The sequence below is a fragment of the Meleagris gallopavo genome, chromosome 4 (assembly GCF_000146605.3).
Source record: "Meleagris gallopavo isolate NT-WF06-2002-E0010 breed Aviagen turkey brand Nicholas breeding stock chromosome 4, Turkey_5.1, whole genome shotgun sequence".
NCBI lineage: Eukaryota > Metazoa > Chordata > Aves > Galliformes > Phasianidae > Meleagris > Meleagris gallopavo.
The window spans coordinates 36,198,847-36,216,062 of NC_015014.2; the positions used below are offsets into that span (position 1 = coordinate 36,198,847).

At 39.2% G+C, this 17,216-nt stretch overlaps 1 protein-coding gene across 1 annotated transcript in view; it reads right to left on the reverse strand.

The window, feature by feature from the left end:
• Window positions 1-17,216, reverse strand: part of ANK2 (ankyrin 2) — a 154,654-nt gene that overhangs the window by 85,814 nt on the left and 51,624 nt on the right. Inside the window, 9 exon segments of the mRNA XM_031553101.1 lie at window positions 187-384; window positions 2,863-2,961; window positions 3,496-3,594; window positions 5,556-5,753; window positions 6,906-7,004; window positions 9,407-9,505; window positions 9,675-9,773; window positions 12,631-12,828; window positions 14,133-14,231. Of these exon segments, the coding sequence (XP_031408961.1) occupies window positions 187-384; window positions 2,863-2,961; window positions 3,496-3,594; window positions 5,556-5,753; window positions 6,906-7,004; window positions 9,407-9,505; window positions 9,675-9,773; window positions 12,631-12,828; window positions 14,133-14,231 (1,188 nt within the window).

Here is a 17,216-nt window from a genome sequence, read left to right on the forward strand (position 1 = left end):
TCTGCCGTTCCTATGTATCCTCTCCTCACTTCTTCTGTTTGCCAACTTTTGTCACTTCTGCAGATACTGAAATATGCATACAAGGAAGTGGAGAATTTCTGAGAGCATGACCTTATTCCCACAGAGTTTTGTATTTTCCTGGATGCTCTTGACATAGATAGCACTTTGCCTTCAGCTGTGAGTTACCTTTGTTGCCACATGGATATTGGATCCTTTCTCCAAAAGCAATGTTACCATGTCCGTGTGACCTTCTCGGGAGGCTAAATGAAGTGGTGTCACTCCCTGTTTGGTCAAAATGTTGGTCTCAGCCCCATAGTTCAACAGTGTGGTAGCTATCTGCATCTGATTTTTCTTGGCAGCAATGTGTAGAGGGGTGTATCCATTCTAACACAGGTTAGGAAACAAAACGAGAGTAATGTTAATACAAGAGCCATGTAAGCCTAAAAAGTCAGGTGCCTTAGAACTGTATGATTTTCAGTTACTCCTTATGATTAGAGTTGGGAGTCCGCTATATTTGCAACACCAGGCATGCTTTTGCAATCTATTAGTTTGTCCAAACCAACTAGAAAAAGCAGGCTCTCACTAGGGCAGACAGGACTTCTTAATCTGATAACCTTAAATTACCCTGCGTTTGAAACCTGTATTTTGAATATCCTATGTTGTAAATATTCACTTTTGAGTGATGCTCCCTGTGACGAGCAATGGGTGCACACTCTTCATTATATTACGTGTTTTAGGACTGCGTGGTAAAGATGTGTCTGCATAAGGAATTTTGATACGTCAGACATAGTTCTGGCTGGAACCAGTAATATGGAATACTGTTATTCTGATCAAATTGACCATTTAAGCAAAGCGGAAAGACATTATTGGTACTCTGGGAACAAGACAACTTCCCACCTTTAATCGCTTTAGAATGCACTAAGTGAGAAAATTGAGAATCACAGAATATCATGAGAATAGATTGCATCAGACAGTCTCTGTGGAGATGTTGGTTGGTCTGTATCTTCTTAAAAGGGAGCTTCACCAAGCTATCCAATTTCAACTGTAGCTTTTGCCACCTTTCTTGCACATCAATGTAAAAAGTTCTCATATAATTACTTCAAGGATGGGCCCCATTTTCTATCAGCATGTAAAACAGCATTCCCTTGCAGGACAGAACATGCTGAAGACAGCACACATTCTCATTATTCTTCCCTTTTGGTAGCCTTTGCCTAACACAGTGAAATCATAACACTATTTCCAATCCCAGAATGAATTCTGCCTGTACGTGGTCATAATATACACATTGTTTCTAATAATACACAACACTAAAGTAAGTTCCAACTATGACTGAAGCTCACAAATATAAAATGAGCAAAGAGAGGCACAAATATGCACAAATATGCAGCATACACATATGTAGCTCTTTTTCAGGAAAGGTTTGGAAGAGCAATAATTTGTGCAGTTGAGTGGTTATTCATATGAGATTGCTCAGGGTCTAGCCTAGTCGCATTTTTATCACTTCCAAGGATCCCATGCCCCTGGGGACAACCTGTTCCAACATTCAGTCATCCATATCTTGTTTGTTTGTCTGTTTGGGGTTTGTTGTTGTTTGTTTGGTCTTGTTTAAATTTACATTGAATTGAAACTTCCCACATGGAACTAGCACTGGCTACAGTACCAAAGGAGGTTGCGGCCAGGCTGCCCTCAGGGTGTTAGACATGGTGCTGCCTCCTACTCTCCATGAGATAGAGAAAAGCAGTGGGAAGGAAGGGTAGGAAGGAGAGAGGAAAGAAGGAAGGGAGGCTTAGACGTGTACTTTTCACTAAGTAAAGACCTGGCTGGATGTCAAGGCCCAGAAAATGGTGGCAAATAGAGGTCAATCCAGCTGGTGAGCAGCCACTAGAGGTGCTCCTCAGGGGTCAGTATTAGGGCCAGTCCTGTTTAATAACTTTACTGATGATCTGGATGTGAGGATTGAATGCACCCTCAGTAAATTTGTAGATGACACCAAGCTGGGAGGATGTACTGATCCGCCTGAGGGCAGAAAGGCCCTATAGAGGGACCTGGACAGACTGATCACTGGCATGAGGCCAGTGGGATGAAGCTCAACAAGACCAAATGTCAGGTCTGGCACTTTGGTTGCAACAACTCAATATAACACTACAGGCTTGGGGTAGAGTGGCTGGAAGGCTCTGTGGGACTAACGGATTTGGGGGTTTTGGCTGAACATGAATTGGCAAAGAGCCCAGGTGGCTGAGAAGGCCAATGGCATCCTGGCTTGTATCAGAAATAGTGCATTCAGCAGAAGCAGGGAGGTGATCATCCCTCTGTACTCAGCACTGGTGAGGCCACACCCTGAGTGCTGTGTTTAGTTTTGGGTCCCTCACTACAAGACATTGAGGCCCTGGTGCGTCCAGAGAAGGACAACTAAGCTGGCGTTAGTTGGAGACTAAGTCTTATGGGGAACAGCTGAGAGAGCTGGGAATGTTGAGTCTGGAGAAGAGGAGGCTCAGGGAAGACCTCATGGCTCTCTACAACTCCTGAAGGGAGTTGTGGTGAAATAGAGATCGGCCTCTTCTCCCACGTAACAATTGATAGGATGAGAGGGAATGGCCTCAGGTTGTGCCAGGGAAGGTTCAGGATGGATATTAGGAAGAATTTCTTCTCAGAATGAGTGGTGAGGTATTGGAACAGGCTGCCCAGGGAACTGGTGGAGTCACCACCCTGGAGGTGCTCAAGGAAAGGGTAGAAGTGGCACTGAGGGACATGGTTTAGTGTAGTGATGAGCAGACGGTTGGACTGGAAAATCTTAATAGTGCCTTCCAACCTCAGCAATGCTACGACTGCATGAGCAGGGCGTGCCGTCGGGGAGGAGCTCACCTTGGCGGTCGCGTGGGGCGAGGCGCCCTTCTCCAGCAACAGCAGCGCCACCTTCTGGTTGTCGTAATGGGCCGCCACGTGCAGGGGCGTGAGGCCGTTCTGTAAGGGCGGTTAGGGGCGTTAGTGAGGGAGGGTACCAGCGGGACCCCGAGCGCAGGGCGGCGGTTAATGTTAGTGACGAGAAGTCACGGGCAGTGGCTGTTTAATGCGGAGAAGAGCAGCTGAGGGGGAGCCTGGGGGGCCCTCTTAATGCAGCCACCAGCGTGGTTTCCATCTCCCCCAACCCTGTGAGAACCAGTTCCCACAGCACAGAGCAAAAAACGGTCTTACTCCTGTGTTTTTTAATTATGATTTCTACGGTTTGGACATTCCTATGAAATCGGTATTTCTGGAGCCACAGAAATGTCTTTGTCCTCTAGCTACCCATTGCAAAACTCTCCTGTAGGGAACCTAAACACAGTGCTCAGCACCACAGCCTCCAATGCTACCAGACACAACTGACAGCCTTGGGAGGGCGTGATCTTAATAAAGCTAACACCACCATATGAAAGTGACTGCAGGCTTCCTTTGTATGCACATTTCGCCAAGTAAGAACCCAAAATGCAGCTAAATTTTGTTTCTTTCTGCTTATACCTTGCCGGCTGAATCAGGAGAGGCACGACGCTGCAGGAGGAGCTTTGCCACTTCCAGGCTCCCATATTTGGCTGCCACATGCAAAGGCGTGAATCCCTTCTGAAAAATTTCAGGAGGCAAAGGCAAATGTTTGTGTTAGAAAGCATGCTGACACCTCCCTTTCGAGAGCTATGTTATTAAACAAGTTGGTAATTCCTTGACCTATACTCAAGCTGTCAGAATCTATAGCCTAATGGTGAAATAGCATCGTCTCTTAAAAGCATTTTGAGAACCATGAAATACAAAATAAGTTTTCCCCTTTCATTATTCTTTCCCGTGTTTGTGGTGGCAGAGTAGCATATAGTTTATCTTATACAGATTCTTCTAGCAACGTAACACTATGTGAGCAAGGAAGGCACTTGTTCAAATTTCTATTCCAAACCACCTCCATTATTTTTTTTTTTAGCTTTATGATAACAGTTGTAGAAATATTTCCTGTGTCAATTGGTTCCAGTAACAATGAAACACCAATTAAATTCAATGAGAAAAGCTCCAAACTTTGTGTTCATTCTTTAGAGAGCTTGTTGAAGAATTTCAACTTGGTCTTTTTTTTTTTTGTAACAACAGTCTCTGCTGGAGCCTCTGAACTTCAGCTAAAAATGTCACCACCTGACTCAATAGCAGTGCTTTTGGTAAAACATCATGGTGACATGACAAAAATCTTGCATTTTTGAAAGAGTACTTTTCTATTTGTTTTAGTAACGCATATCAGTGATGCACAGACAAAGTCTATGAAAAACTAATGTGCAGTTCACCTACTCTTTCAATTTTAAAAATGGAGCTGATAAGGAAAACAGTAGGTGGCAGACTACCCTGTTGTTCTGACAGTAATTCCAGGTAGCTGCAAATACCTATTTGCATGACACACCAGCGATGTGTAATGCTCATCATCATCATCAACTTGTTCCAGAAATCCCACCTCAACAGGAGTTTATGTTAGGAAATCTCAAACATTTCCAGCTCATGAACCAAAGGTTTGTAGAAAGATAATCTGGAGATAATCTTCCCCTATTCATACTTATAGAATGTTTCTGCAGTACTAAAAGCAAATGTCACAAAGCATGGAAAACTGAGAAAGTATTTAGTGTATTTTTAGCCATTTTTATGTGATTTAACAGACGGATAAAAGGACAACAGCAAGCATGCCCAGTAATCCATAGATCATAATTTCAGAATTGCTGGTTTAGTCCTCTAAACCCCAGAAAACATCAAATTCTTCAAAAATACATTTTAAGCTCCTACTGTAAAATCAGAGGTACTACTTAATCACATGTGATACATTAGAAAGAAATACCTTGGCACATAATTCTAGTCACAGTATCTATTTTCTTATATGTTTACAACTCTGTTAGAAATGTATTGGTAGTAGCCATTTTTTGCTAACAAAACAATAATATTCCACAGACTATTTCTTTTATAAATTTAGAAAAATGGCCCATTGGGTCATGTGATATCTTGCTTATAGAACTGCTGAAAATAAATTCAGAATTAGATGAGACTGGACAGATACTGAATTGTATAAACAAACATTTAGGAACAATCCTTTCATTTAGTATAGACAAAATTATTTTACTGTTTAAATAAACAAGGTATTGAAAAATAAACAGACTTGTTCATTAGAAAAAATACTAATAATAATTTGCTTCCTTCCCTCAAATCTGCACTTTCTAGTTTGAAAATTTTGGCAACAAAAGTCCTGTTCGTAACACAATGGCAAAGAGTTATATAGAAGGACTTCATTTACATTTTAAGCTTGTTATAGCCATGTGTTTATCATGATCTGGATTTGGCTTCGGTAGGATCCAAAGTCTCCATTTCAGATGACAGTAAAAACTGTCAAAACTCAATCAATGCCTGATACATTATTTCAGTTTACTGGATTGCTGCTGATTAAATAGGAAAAAACAAGACGCAAAGTAGCTCAGTTTCTCAGCGTGAAAGTACATCCCTCATGAAACAAGCATGCTCAAGCATACACTGCTTATACTGCTAGAGTACAATCACAAAGCATTCTGACTTACTTTGGTGGACATGGAGTGTGAGGCACCTGCCTCCAGGAGAACTGATGCAACATCAACTTGTCCCTCTCTGGCAGAGATGTGCAGTGGAGTGTATCCATTAGTTGTTGCAGCATCAGGGTGAGCCATGTGCTGTAGCAGAAGCTGGACAATCTCTGTTTTACCCAAGCGAGAGGCAATGTGCAGTGGAGTCTGTTCTTCCTACAACTCAAATCAAGTAGACGATTAGAGCAGGTAGACCTATTCTGAATCCAATATCATATTTTATACTAATAAACATTTCTATGCATTTGTCTTGGAAAAATACTAAGAAGCGACAGCACAAAAAAGCAGCAGAAGAGAGCAGGTTAATTTTTCGGATGAGGTTCAGCTTATAACAGAAAGTAACGCAAAGAAAAACATTATTTTTCTTGTCTCAGCATGATGACGCGTAGCTCCCCCCTCACTTGCTCTCTTTTGTGTTCTTACTTTGTTATACACCGGCTACTTTGCTCTGAAAATGATTTATGTTTTCATCATCTAGTACTAACTGCTATCAGAATGCTTGATGTTTGGATTTAGGATATTGCTGTGTACCTTCTCAGATGGAACAGCTGCTGCTGGTCTGAATCAGGCATATTGTACTGAGTCTGCCTGGGACTGGAGCTAATTTTCTTCTAGCAGCTCATATGGTGCTGTGTTTTAGATTTGTGACCAAAATGGGGTTGCTAACACACCAGTGGTTTAGGTATTGCTGAGCAGTCCTTGCAGTGTCAAGGCCTTCTTAGCTGGAAGGTGACACAGCCAGGACAGCTGCTCTGAATGGACCAAGAAGATAATCCATTCCCTGTAATGTCATACCTAGCAATAAAACTAGAGGGTGAGCTTTTCCAAAAGAGCTGTTGCTTGGAGACAGACTGATCACCAATCTGCTTGTGGGAGGTAGTGAGTGATTGCCTTTGCGTCACTTGCAGGGGGGGAGAGCTTGTTTTGTTCTGTGTTTATACTGTTCTGCTGTTATTTTTTTTCCCTTTTCCTGCACTTATTAAACTGCTTTTATCTCACCCCAAGAGTTTCAATCACTTTTTACCTTTTGATTGTCTACCCTGATCCTGCAAGGAAAGAACAAGCAACAGCATGAAGACTGAGCCAGAATGACTAGCCAGGCAGGGTCAACCCACTGCACACATTCTATTTGAAGCATCCACACAGAAATATGTTGCTGCTTTCGGAACTGTTTAAGATTTGTTTAGTGTTGAATTCACAGATTATATAAAAATGAAATTAATTCTCTTTGGTTCCCTGCTTCAGCTGTATTTTTTAGTGAGAAAAAAGACAAAAAAAAAAAAAAAAAGCTGTGAGCAGAACACCTACCCTGGCTCGAGCATCAACTAGGGCCCCATTTCTCAGGAGACAACGAACTACTTCCACCTGCCCGGCACGTGCTGCCATGTGCAGTGCAGTTTCTCCACGCTGCAGAAAAGTAAAAAAATTTCAATGTCTTAAACCTCCATGAAGAAATAGAGCTCTGCATTTCTGCCAGCTGAGACAAGGAGCTAAGAAACATTGCATGTGTACATGTGCCAAACCTGGGTAATTTATGGTTCGCAAATTCAGTGATTCTGGAGAAAAATTATTTATACAGTATTCTACCTTTTACACTTGCCTGGTCACATATGTTCCTCAGCTTTCTATATACAGGTGCATCAGATTGTGCTGATGTACATTGAACATTTCCTTTGTACAATTGTACAATGAACTTGTCTCTTTCAAGGCGTTGTAAGGCACACAAGCCTCAAAATGGAAGGGGATTTTTCTCCAGATGGTCTCTTTCTGCACACTGTGTGGAGCTGGCAGCTTTAAAATGCCTTGCAGCAGCTGCGCACAACTGAGCCAGCATATGAAATGTGTAAAATCTGTGCTCAGCAGCACAGATCTGTCTGTAGGCTATGAAATGAATCTTGCTTCAAGCCTTCTCCAGCAAACAGAATTTGAAGGAGCATATGAAATTCTGGAAGGCTAACTGGAGTGATGTTGAAATTCAGATCATGATAACGAAGTACAGGTGACACATCTGAAACATTTACTTTTTGCATAGGTTTGCAAAGAAACACTGAAAGTGACTACTCCTTGATGATGGTATTTCTAGCTGAATTTTGCACAGTTCAACGTTTTCTGAGCTCAACATCATAAAGTGGACTAAAATAGTCCCTGTGCAGCTCACTGGTATCTGATACATTAGGCGCTGGGACAGGTCTGCATATATCTGTTAAGTATGACAACACAGCAGGACTGATCATTTCTGTTAAGAGTTTTTTTTCTTCTTCCTATAGAGCTGGACTATATGTTATTACTGTGACTGTCAAGTTAAACTGTAAGTGCCAAACTGAACACTCTTGTCAAGATCTTTTGTGTCAGAGATCAGGTCTTCTCAACCTTCTGCATAGACATAGCAAAAAGAAATAACCTGAGTTTGCCTCCTATTACGAACTCAAAGCAAACCCTCTGGACATGTAGTTGATTTACCAGTGATCAATGTAAAATTAATGTTGGATCACCATCTGTGATTAGTAAGTAGGCAGCAAACAAAATCTCACAGTCTCTGTTGCAAACTATAATGCAGAATCTAGGTAAACGTTATTACCTGAAGAATGAACTGTTTAAAATGAGAATAATTTTTACATTTCTCACAATCTAATGATCAAGTTCCTATAAACACCCTTTTATACCTGAGTTAACAACACAATTCAGCTTTTGGAAACAGTTAGTAATCCAGCAGGGGATTTCTGCTTACCAAGTAAAAGCCAAGATACCTATGTAGCACAAAGTGTGAAGTGTTAAACTTTGCACAAATAAGTCCAGCAGCACCACCACAGCATTTGAAATTGTTTCCACAACAATTTCTTGTTGGCTTCCATCTCATCAATAAAGGTTTTATGTATGGATTGCTTTTACAAGAAATAGAAAGCAGTAGAACATTTTATCAAGAAGAATCTGTCCTAATGATTCAAACAGCTTGGAGTACGTAACGCTGTCACTAGGCTCCATATAAGATTCTTCTGACAGGAAAAACTAATAAACCAGCGTACCTAAATTAATAACTTTTTCTTGTTATTTTCTTCTTGGGAACACTTATTTATAACATTTCTGGTAAAGAGCTGCTTTTAACGAGCAGATAGTCAGAAGTTAAATATTTGTTTATAATGACAAATTCAAACAGTAATATATCTATGAAATACAACTTAGGAAATCATCATGTTCTTTTTATGGTTATTATTCTTGGTGACTAAGCCATTGGTATACAAACACATCCATTATTCTATGACAAGTCAGGTTCTGCGTTTAGTTACCTCCCAAAGGTCACATTCTCCAAGTTTAAATATGTTCTTTTGCAAGGCACTAGTCCCTGGAATTTCCTGTATAAAAGGAACATCTTGAATTTAATATTTTAACTTTTTGTTTAATTAGGTTTAAGCATTTAATACCCTTTATTAATACAAATGAGACAATTTCATTATGGCCAGCAAGGCTATGCAAGTAGAAATTAGAGTCTCTTGGAGATAAATTTCATCATTCTGAATTGACTTGGTTTATAATCAGCTTGCTTTGACTATTTTTAAGGGAATTTTACCTATTCAGGTATTGCAGGAGAGTACACAAAACCAAAAGTGGCTTACAATGCCTATAGAGCATTGTGAAGAGGGGAAAATAGTAGCTATTTTCCCCTCTTCACTGTTTGGGAAAGGTGCTAGCATAATTTGTCCTAACACAGAATAAAGTAATGAAGTATCATTAAAATGTGACCTTTGTTTGCACCGCGTGGACCCTTCTGTAGTGAGCATCACACAGATGATTCTAGTCAAAGCCATACTCACAATGTTAGTGACATCGGGAGAGGCTCCGTTCTGCAGCAGAAGGAGGACTATGTTCAAGTGGCCCATAAATGCAGCCACATGTATTGGTGTGAGGCCCGACTGCGAAACAAAGCAAGAGCAGTTTTACTCCTCTGCACGAGCGTAGGGGAGGGGCTTCTTTGTTTAAATAAACATAAGCGAAGGTGAGGCATGACAGGAAAGAGAAAAAAAGAAGCAAAAAAGGAGAAAGAGAAGGAATGTTTCTTCAGGGTATGAAACATTTTTCTACCTCCGTTATAGCCTGGATTGAAGCCCCATATTTCACCAGGAGTTCCATGACTTTGATGCGATTTTTCTTGCAGGCAATGTGCAGTGGAGTAAAACCATTCTGTGCAAAAGACAGTCATGTTAGTTAAAAACATGCAGCTAGACTTTCTACATAGCTCCATGCTGGCACACTGGGAGCAGAAGTGTTAGAGTACTAGAAGCAATTGTTCTTTAAGCACAAGAGGTTATGAATTACAGAAATTTCCCAGGAGCCTCAAGGAGAACAAAGCAGTGCTGCTGCTTTCTTCTCTAGCAATGGAGAGAAACTGAACTTAGACCTCTCAAAACCAAATACAGATGTGCCCGTTCTGAGTCACAAAGATATGCCCACGTGCAAGTATGTATGTGGTTCCAAAGACTGAACATATATATGTGTAAGGATAACTTTGAAATCAGTTAGGGTCTTTTGAGATGTATAAAACACATACTATACCTTTCTAAGAACAGAACACAGTATTTCTACCAGATTCCATCTTTTTTTTTTCCTTTATCTAGTAAGCTTATAAACTAAGTATCTATGTATATTAATTTAGTATTTACAAATCAACCTGCAGTATACTGTATTCATTTTTAAGTGTGTGTGCATTCCGGAGGATTATCTTATATTAGTACCACTATTTCATCTCTGGTTTCACAATACCAATTCTTTAATCTTGCTAAATTTGTGGCCCCGCTTCCTTTATTCCTGTAAGCAAGGTATCAGCCCTTGGTATCTGGGTTAAAATTAAATGGGAAGGAGCAGGAACAGGAGAGAATGAGGAGTAGAGAAGGGAACATCTTAAACTAGAGTTGCAGCCTAGCACTTTAAACTGTAAGACAGTAGTTTTAGTGTTTTGCTCACCCTCAGTAGATATTCATTTCTTTCAAAATGTTTATTCAGTAAAACTGGGGCTTTTTCAACAAAGCATGTCTTCACATTGTGTACATAATACATGCTTTGACTTCAAGCCGTTTTTATGCATTGCTAACACAGGGTAAGTGTGTGCCTAAAGTTAAGCAAACACATTATTCATTGCACGTGAACATTTTAGTGAAAAGCACAGATAACATTTTTTTTTTTTAAACAATGTCAACTACTTGCTCTATTTTGTAATAAAAAGGATCAGTACTGATAAACACTGAACTAGTAGTAAACAACTTAGCTTGTAGAAAAAGACACATGACAGTCAGCTTCTGTTAAGAGAAAAGTTAATTACTAGTTGTTTTGAAGGAACTTTGAGGCGTACAAAAATTGAAAAAGCTGAGAACTCATGAGGTGCTTGTATCCCCACAACATTTTGCAAATATTAATGATTGTTTTTAATATAGTCAAAAATGAGTAATTTATAAAACTTATTCCAACATAGTACTCTCTGCTAAATATTACAAATAACCTTCCCCAGTTTCTTAAGAAGTAATCAAAACCATTGTATATTCTATCTCCTGCATTACATCTTTCAATATATTTCATTAGAACTTTTACTGCTTCAGAAGTTTCCATTTTTTCCACTTAATTTTACTGCCTGAGTTTATTTAACTTTGCTATTTAAGTGAGAAACAGTTTGAATGAGAGTCAGGAAAAGGCTGAAAAAATATTACTAACAAAAATGATGATCATTCTGAATGTATTAAATACTATAAACAAGCCAGTGGTGACAAGTCCATACTGTGGGGGGAAGTGAGAGAGAGAAAAAAAAAAAACAAAACACTCTGGAGGTAGGAGAGCAGAGAGGCAGGAGCCTGAGGGTGTACTCCTTTCCTTCCAGGATAGATATTTCTCAGGAAGGGAGGAACAGAAGATATATTCTTGTCATGGAAGGGAAGAAGAAAGATGCGGAGGCAAGCATACAGTGTGTCTGTGTGGGCAGCTCAGGAAAGTACAGCTAAAGATAATCAGGAGACTGGCAAGAAAAACTAGAAATCACGATGAAAAACAGCATTGAAGACGACCGGCAAAATGAAAAATGATAATGGGGAATACCAAAGAAGAAAAACATAAGAAGAAAAAAGAAGGATTATGAGATTTGCAAGTATAGAGGGGCCATGAATGATATGCAAAGAGGCAGGGAAGTGTAAATTCCTTGGGGTTGCAGGAGTTATCACAGAAAGAAAAGTACATATTGAAGGCAAGAAGCTGAGGAAGATATCAGAGAGGACTGCAGCAAAAAGACTGTGGAAGCACTGAATAAAGCAGGCAATGGCAGAGTTCTTTATCGCATAGGTGTCAAGTGCTCACAGTCTCATTCTTTCCCTCATTGTATGCAATGTATTGGTATTTCAGGTTCTTCCAGTGAACAGTTCATGGGGACATTTCCCATTAGAGAAAATCTTGTTCAAGTTTGGATAGTTTAGACTCTTGAAAGTTATTTTTTTAATTTCTGAAGACAAATGCGATGTTTTTCCTCCAAGAGATAATGGTTTGCGCAGCGAATAAAAGGAATCGTACCTGTTTTCATGTAAGCATCAGAACTGTTTTTTAAAAAGGAAGAAACATGGCACCTAATACAAGGGACATCATAATTTCTTATAATTTGATAAGTATAGACATTCTACAAACATAGAAATTCTAGCTTTTTTATATATTTTCCCCATTTTCCTTAATGACTCAATTGAAAGCTTTTAAAAGTGTTCTATCATGTGGCATAATATGAAGAAATAAATTATTAATTCAACAAAATACATATGTGTAAGTTACCATCACTTACAAATGGTTTTTGGTACTCCATAGAGCTACCAGACCTAAAACTATAGCCACTTGGCACAGGCCTAATGATGCAAGATATAATACTGGCAATCAGTAGGTTGTGACAATCACTGTTGTGACTGCAGCTATTCAGGGTTGCTGGAGTCTGTTGACAGCTTTCACTTTGCTTTCCTAATAAGAGCTACTCATGTCCCCTTGGTAGGTTTGTTACATGACACAAGTGTGACAGATTTACCAGGGCACGAGCATTGGGATTTGCTCTCTTGTCCAGGAGGAGCTTGGTGACACGATAGTGGCCGCAGTGTGCAGCTACATGGAGGGCAGTCAGGTAGTCCAGCGTGACATCATCCACAGGAGCTTTGTGCTGCAGGAGATGTTTGACACATTCCACGTGGTCCCCCTGGGCCGCCATATGAAGTGGGGAAAGCCCATTCTGTGGCAAAAGAAAACAGAACGGTAACTTCTAGCATCTCTCACTCAGATAGTGGCATATAATCAAAGAAAACTGCCGTGACTTTGCAGAGTACCCTCACCACAGAAAAGGAGCTGCATCTGAGCTACAGTCTGGAAGGCTGTAGCCACCCTTCCCTTTCCAGCAAATACAGGGATATTTAAAGAAACAGTTCTGCTCTGCTCAATCCTCTGTTGAGATGCTGCCACTGCAACCCTGATATTTTCTCCTGGCTGACAAAATCTGCCTTTGAACACTAACACCTGGGAATCCTTCCTGAAGCACACACAACAGATGGGTAGGGTCTGTTCTATGGCAGCCTTTTACCATTTAGTAATGTGAGGGCATTAACATATAAGATTTACCTAACCACATTCTCTCACCAAAGGGATTGGTGAAGCTCTAAGGAACTTTTTTTAACATCTCAATGTGGATACCTCCTGTATAAAGAGATGATCTGTACTACCTGGTGCTGTAAAGGGATATACAGCTTGAGCACATCCTTACTTGATGTATTTGATGTGCACGAAACCCAGTGATAAAATCTCCCCAGAAGATTACCAAGAGAAAATCTTTGGTCTCTATTATGGATAACAGTGGCTCAGAGTACAGTAATTATCCTTGTTTAGAGCCATGTTTGAAAAAGTTTGAGGGCCCAGTAAAGGATGCATGGTCTGAAAATGGTATTTCAGTTGCCTGTTAATCTTGATCTCCCAAGTATTGCATGTCATTGCAATACTCCATTGCACTGTTTTGCAATTAATGATAACAGTGACATTTGTCAGGCACTCTGGAGTACTGCTCACTGGGGTTTGTTATTAAGCTACAAGTGCCTTTTTCTAAATAATCTGATCAAAGAGACAGCATATGCATTCATCTGAGATGCTTTACTTTCAGATATCAGTAAAAACACAAAAAATAACTTTCCAAGCATGAAATAGTCCATGAAATAGTCCAGGTCAAGAATCAGAAAATATCTACCACAAATCATCTCTCAGGAGTGACTGACACAGCTTTTACATCTTTGTGTTCTATGGCTGTAAAAAGCCACAAAAGTAAAGTGATTTCAATTGAACTCTGTATTGCGTTTAGTCTGAATTTAGTAACAAAGTGTATACTGTTTCACATATTTGGTAAGAAAGTTTTATTTTTGGATCATTCTCCCCATGACTACCTTTCCTTTAACAGAACAAAAATGTCCTTCTTCCTCATCCTTTCAGTAATATTAAATATTCTTTGTAAAGTTACATAGAGCCATTAACACATTCTTCCAATAAGGCACACACCTTGGTCCTTGCAAGGAGTGGGGCACCTCGTTCCAGAAGCAGCTCCACAACTTGGTCATGTCCACTTCTTGCAGCACAGTGGAGCGGTGTGAGTCCATCCTTAAAGCAAAACAAGAGGTAGTGAATGAGCACATCTTCCCTGTGTTCATCCTGGCACTCTGAGCAGCCTGTTTTGACTTCTAACTAAAGCTGGCTCCACAACACAAAGTTTCCTACCTATTTTTAAATTGTTTCACTGAAGGACACACTAACATTACAGTTTCAGAGAAGTCCATTCTGTTTGGAAATCTATTCTCAGAGAAGTTAGTGTCAGCATGCATTGCTTCCTCCTCTCCTTCTCCTCTGCACGGCTTTGAGATTGTATTGCCTCACAGTGTAATGTATGCTGGGCCAAGGTTGCTTCATTAATCAACATTTGTCCTTTGGATTGCTTTTGATGCAGGGATGAAATAAGACACATCCATGCTGGAAAATTTACTCTAGAGTTCATTTTACTTTTTTCCAAACAGGCAGCAGGAGAAAGATGATTTTAAAACAGAAAGGAAAAAGAGAAGGAGCAACCAAGAGAATGAAATCTTTCATGTCTGAAATAGAGAACAAAGAGCTAACAATTCTTTCCTAAAATAACTTTGAGAACTCCAAAATATTTTTTCCGCTGCAGAACACTATCCTGTATCAATAGACTTCTTATAACTTGTTTAGTAATGATCACAACAGTGATAACAAAAGATACATCAATGAGACAGGAGAATGCATTCTAGATCATTCCACTACAATTAGACTCTTATTCAGAAAAAGACTGGAAATACATAGCAAGAAAAATGTTTGGGAATGAATATCAGTGCTGAATGACAGAAAAAAAGGAAATTCACAACCCAAGTTTTCATCGCATTAGAATCTGATACTGTTTAAGCGTACCCTCATAAAAGTCATCAATACTTGTTCAACAGATACAATGTTACATTTGCAATTGTTAAACGCTAATAGTTTTAATCACAAAAAAGCCTTTCTCTTTGAGACAAGCTGATTGTCTTAGATGAAGTAGATGCTATAACTCCAGGGCTCTTTCTGAAGAATCTAGTAACAACACAATTATGAGTATGTTTGTCTGGGATAGATTCATGACTTACAATTCAAAAAGATAAACTGAAAATGCAGTAACACAACCTTTCTTACACCTTAGTGACCCTCCTTCACATGCAGTTTGTCATTCTGGAATTTGTGGGAACACTACATCATTTTTACTACTACTGCTAATGTACTTAAATTAAAAGTAGCTTCATATTGCAACATCATTTTGGTTATCCAAACACAGCCCTTTCACGCTCCGCAAATGGTACTTCCAAGAAGCAGATCCTCTCTCGTCCTCAATTTTAGAAGCACGGAGCACCTTTTGGAGTTAGCATTGCACAAAGCTCCACATCAGTGAGGAACTGAGATCTGGAAGAATTTTTCTCCCTTATTTATCTACTGTGTGCAGAGATTTTTCAGAAACGTGGCAGGGTTAGGTGTGCCTTGGCACTTGCTATCTCAGAGGCAGTTGCTGCAGCACTAAATTCCATAAAAGCTTTGCAATGAAATTCAATGGATGGAAGATCAAACTCACAAACAGAATTAAAGGGTGTTCAGCACGAAGTCAATCTGGTCGACGTAATGGAATTTTGTATAGCTCATTCTCATTAGCATTACTAAGGCAAGAATGTTTAAAATGTATTCTAGATAGGGAATTTATTTGGTATATATTTCCCATTTCTGGCCTTTCATACTGTACATTTTAATCAAGGTGGAATGTTCACATTCCTTATCTGCATAGTGACTTCGATGTTATTCTATTTAATTGAATAGTGAAAGAAAGGTAGAAAGAATTGTGATGCCTTAGAGAAAAAAAAAATCCGCAGAGGGGAAAAAAAGAACAATATAAGACAAGAAACACGTGGACTCCACAAGAAAGTCTAGTTAAAAGTAAAGTAAGAACTAAATTGTTAAATTAAAAATAAATTTAAAAAAAGAAAGAAAAACACCTTTTTCTCCTTTGTTCCGTGCTATAATTGCCTGAAAAATAGACTAAAATATCTACTTTATTAGATTTTGTCTTAAATTTTATAAACGTGTATATTTACTATCTGTGCACTTCTCTGTAGGCAAATTAATCAATAAGCTCTGCAGTTTTACCAGGTAACTCCTTTCCCTCTTTCTACACTAGGTAAAACAGTATGCATATTTTAAAACTTAATATACATTTAATACCTCAGATTCTGTTTGTGCTTATGTTTTATTCAGAGATGAGGGAAACTAAAAAGAGAGAGTTGTTGTAGTAGAATTAGTGCCTAATACAATGAGGACATATTGACAATAACCACCAGTAAGAGAGATACTACTGTACCAAATGAGTCTGCTTTTGCATCATTATCTATTAGCAATGATCCTTGCAGCTCTCGCTGTTGCAGGAGTTTGCCTACACCCCTTTTTAATTATTCCATCGCGAGTTGGTACATCTCATAGTGTGAAGAACACATGCTGACTGAAATAACTAACATGCATTTTGACTGGACATACAACATAGGGTTGAAGAGATGTAAACCTGAAGCACAGAAAGAAATAAGAAATTCTATATATCTTTGTCTTTAGAAGGTCAGTATTTAACCTCTCATCTCAAATAATATATATAACAGAAGTGGTTTTTTTTTATTTTCCAAGAGACTTCCTGTACATCGCATTCAATTGTCCTGGTATGTGGTACTCTCCTAGCACACGCTGCAATGTATCCAGCAGGTGGGTCACTGCTTGAAACAATACTACAATCCACACTGTATTCATGGAGGTAATGAAATTTCATTACTTTCACTTTCCTTTTAAATGGTTGCCACAAATAGAAATTAAACTTCTGCCTTTTTTTCCTGAAGATCAATACTGGTCATTCTTTAACCCACAAAATCATTTTTTAATTCCACGCATGACTCCAAACTGCAGAACTTGGGCAGATAAATTATTAAGTCATTTCACGGAAATTAAAATGCTTTCTTTCACTTTACCAGAAATACTGAAATAATAAGAATATGCTTCCAAGAGAGTCTTGGGAAAATA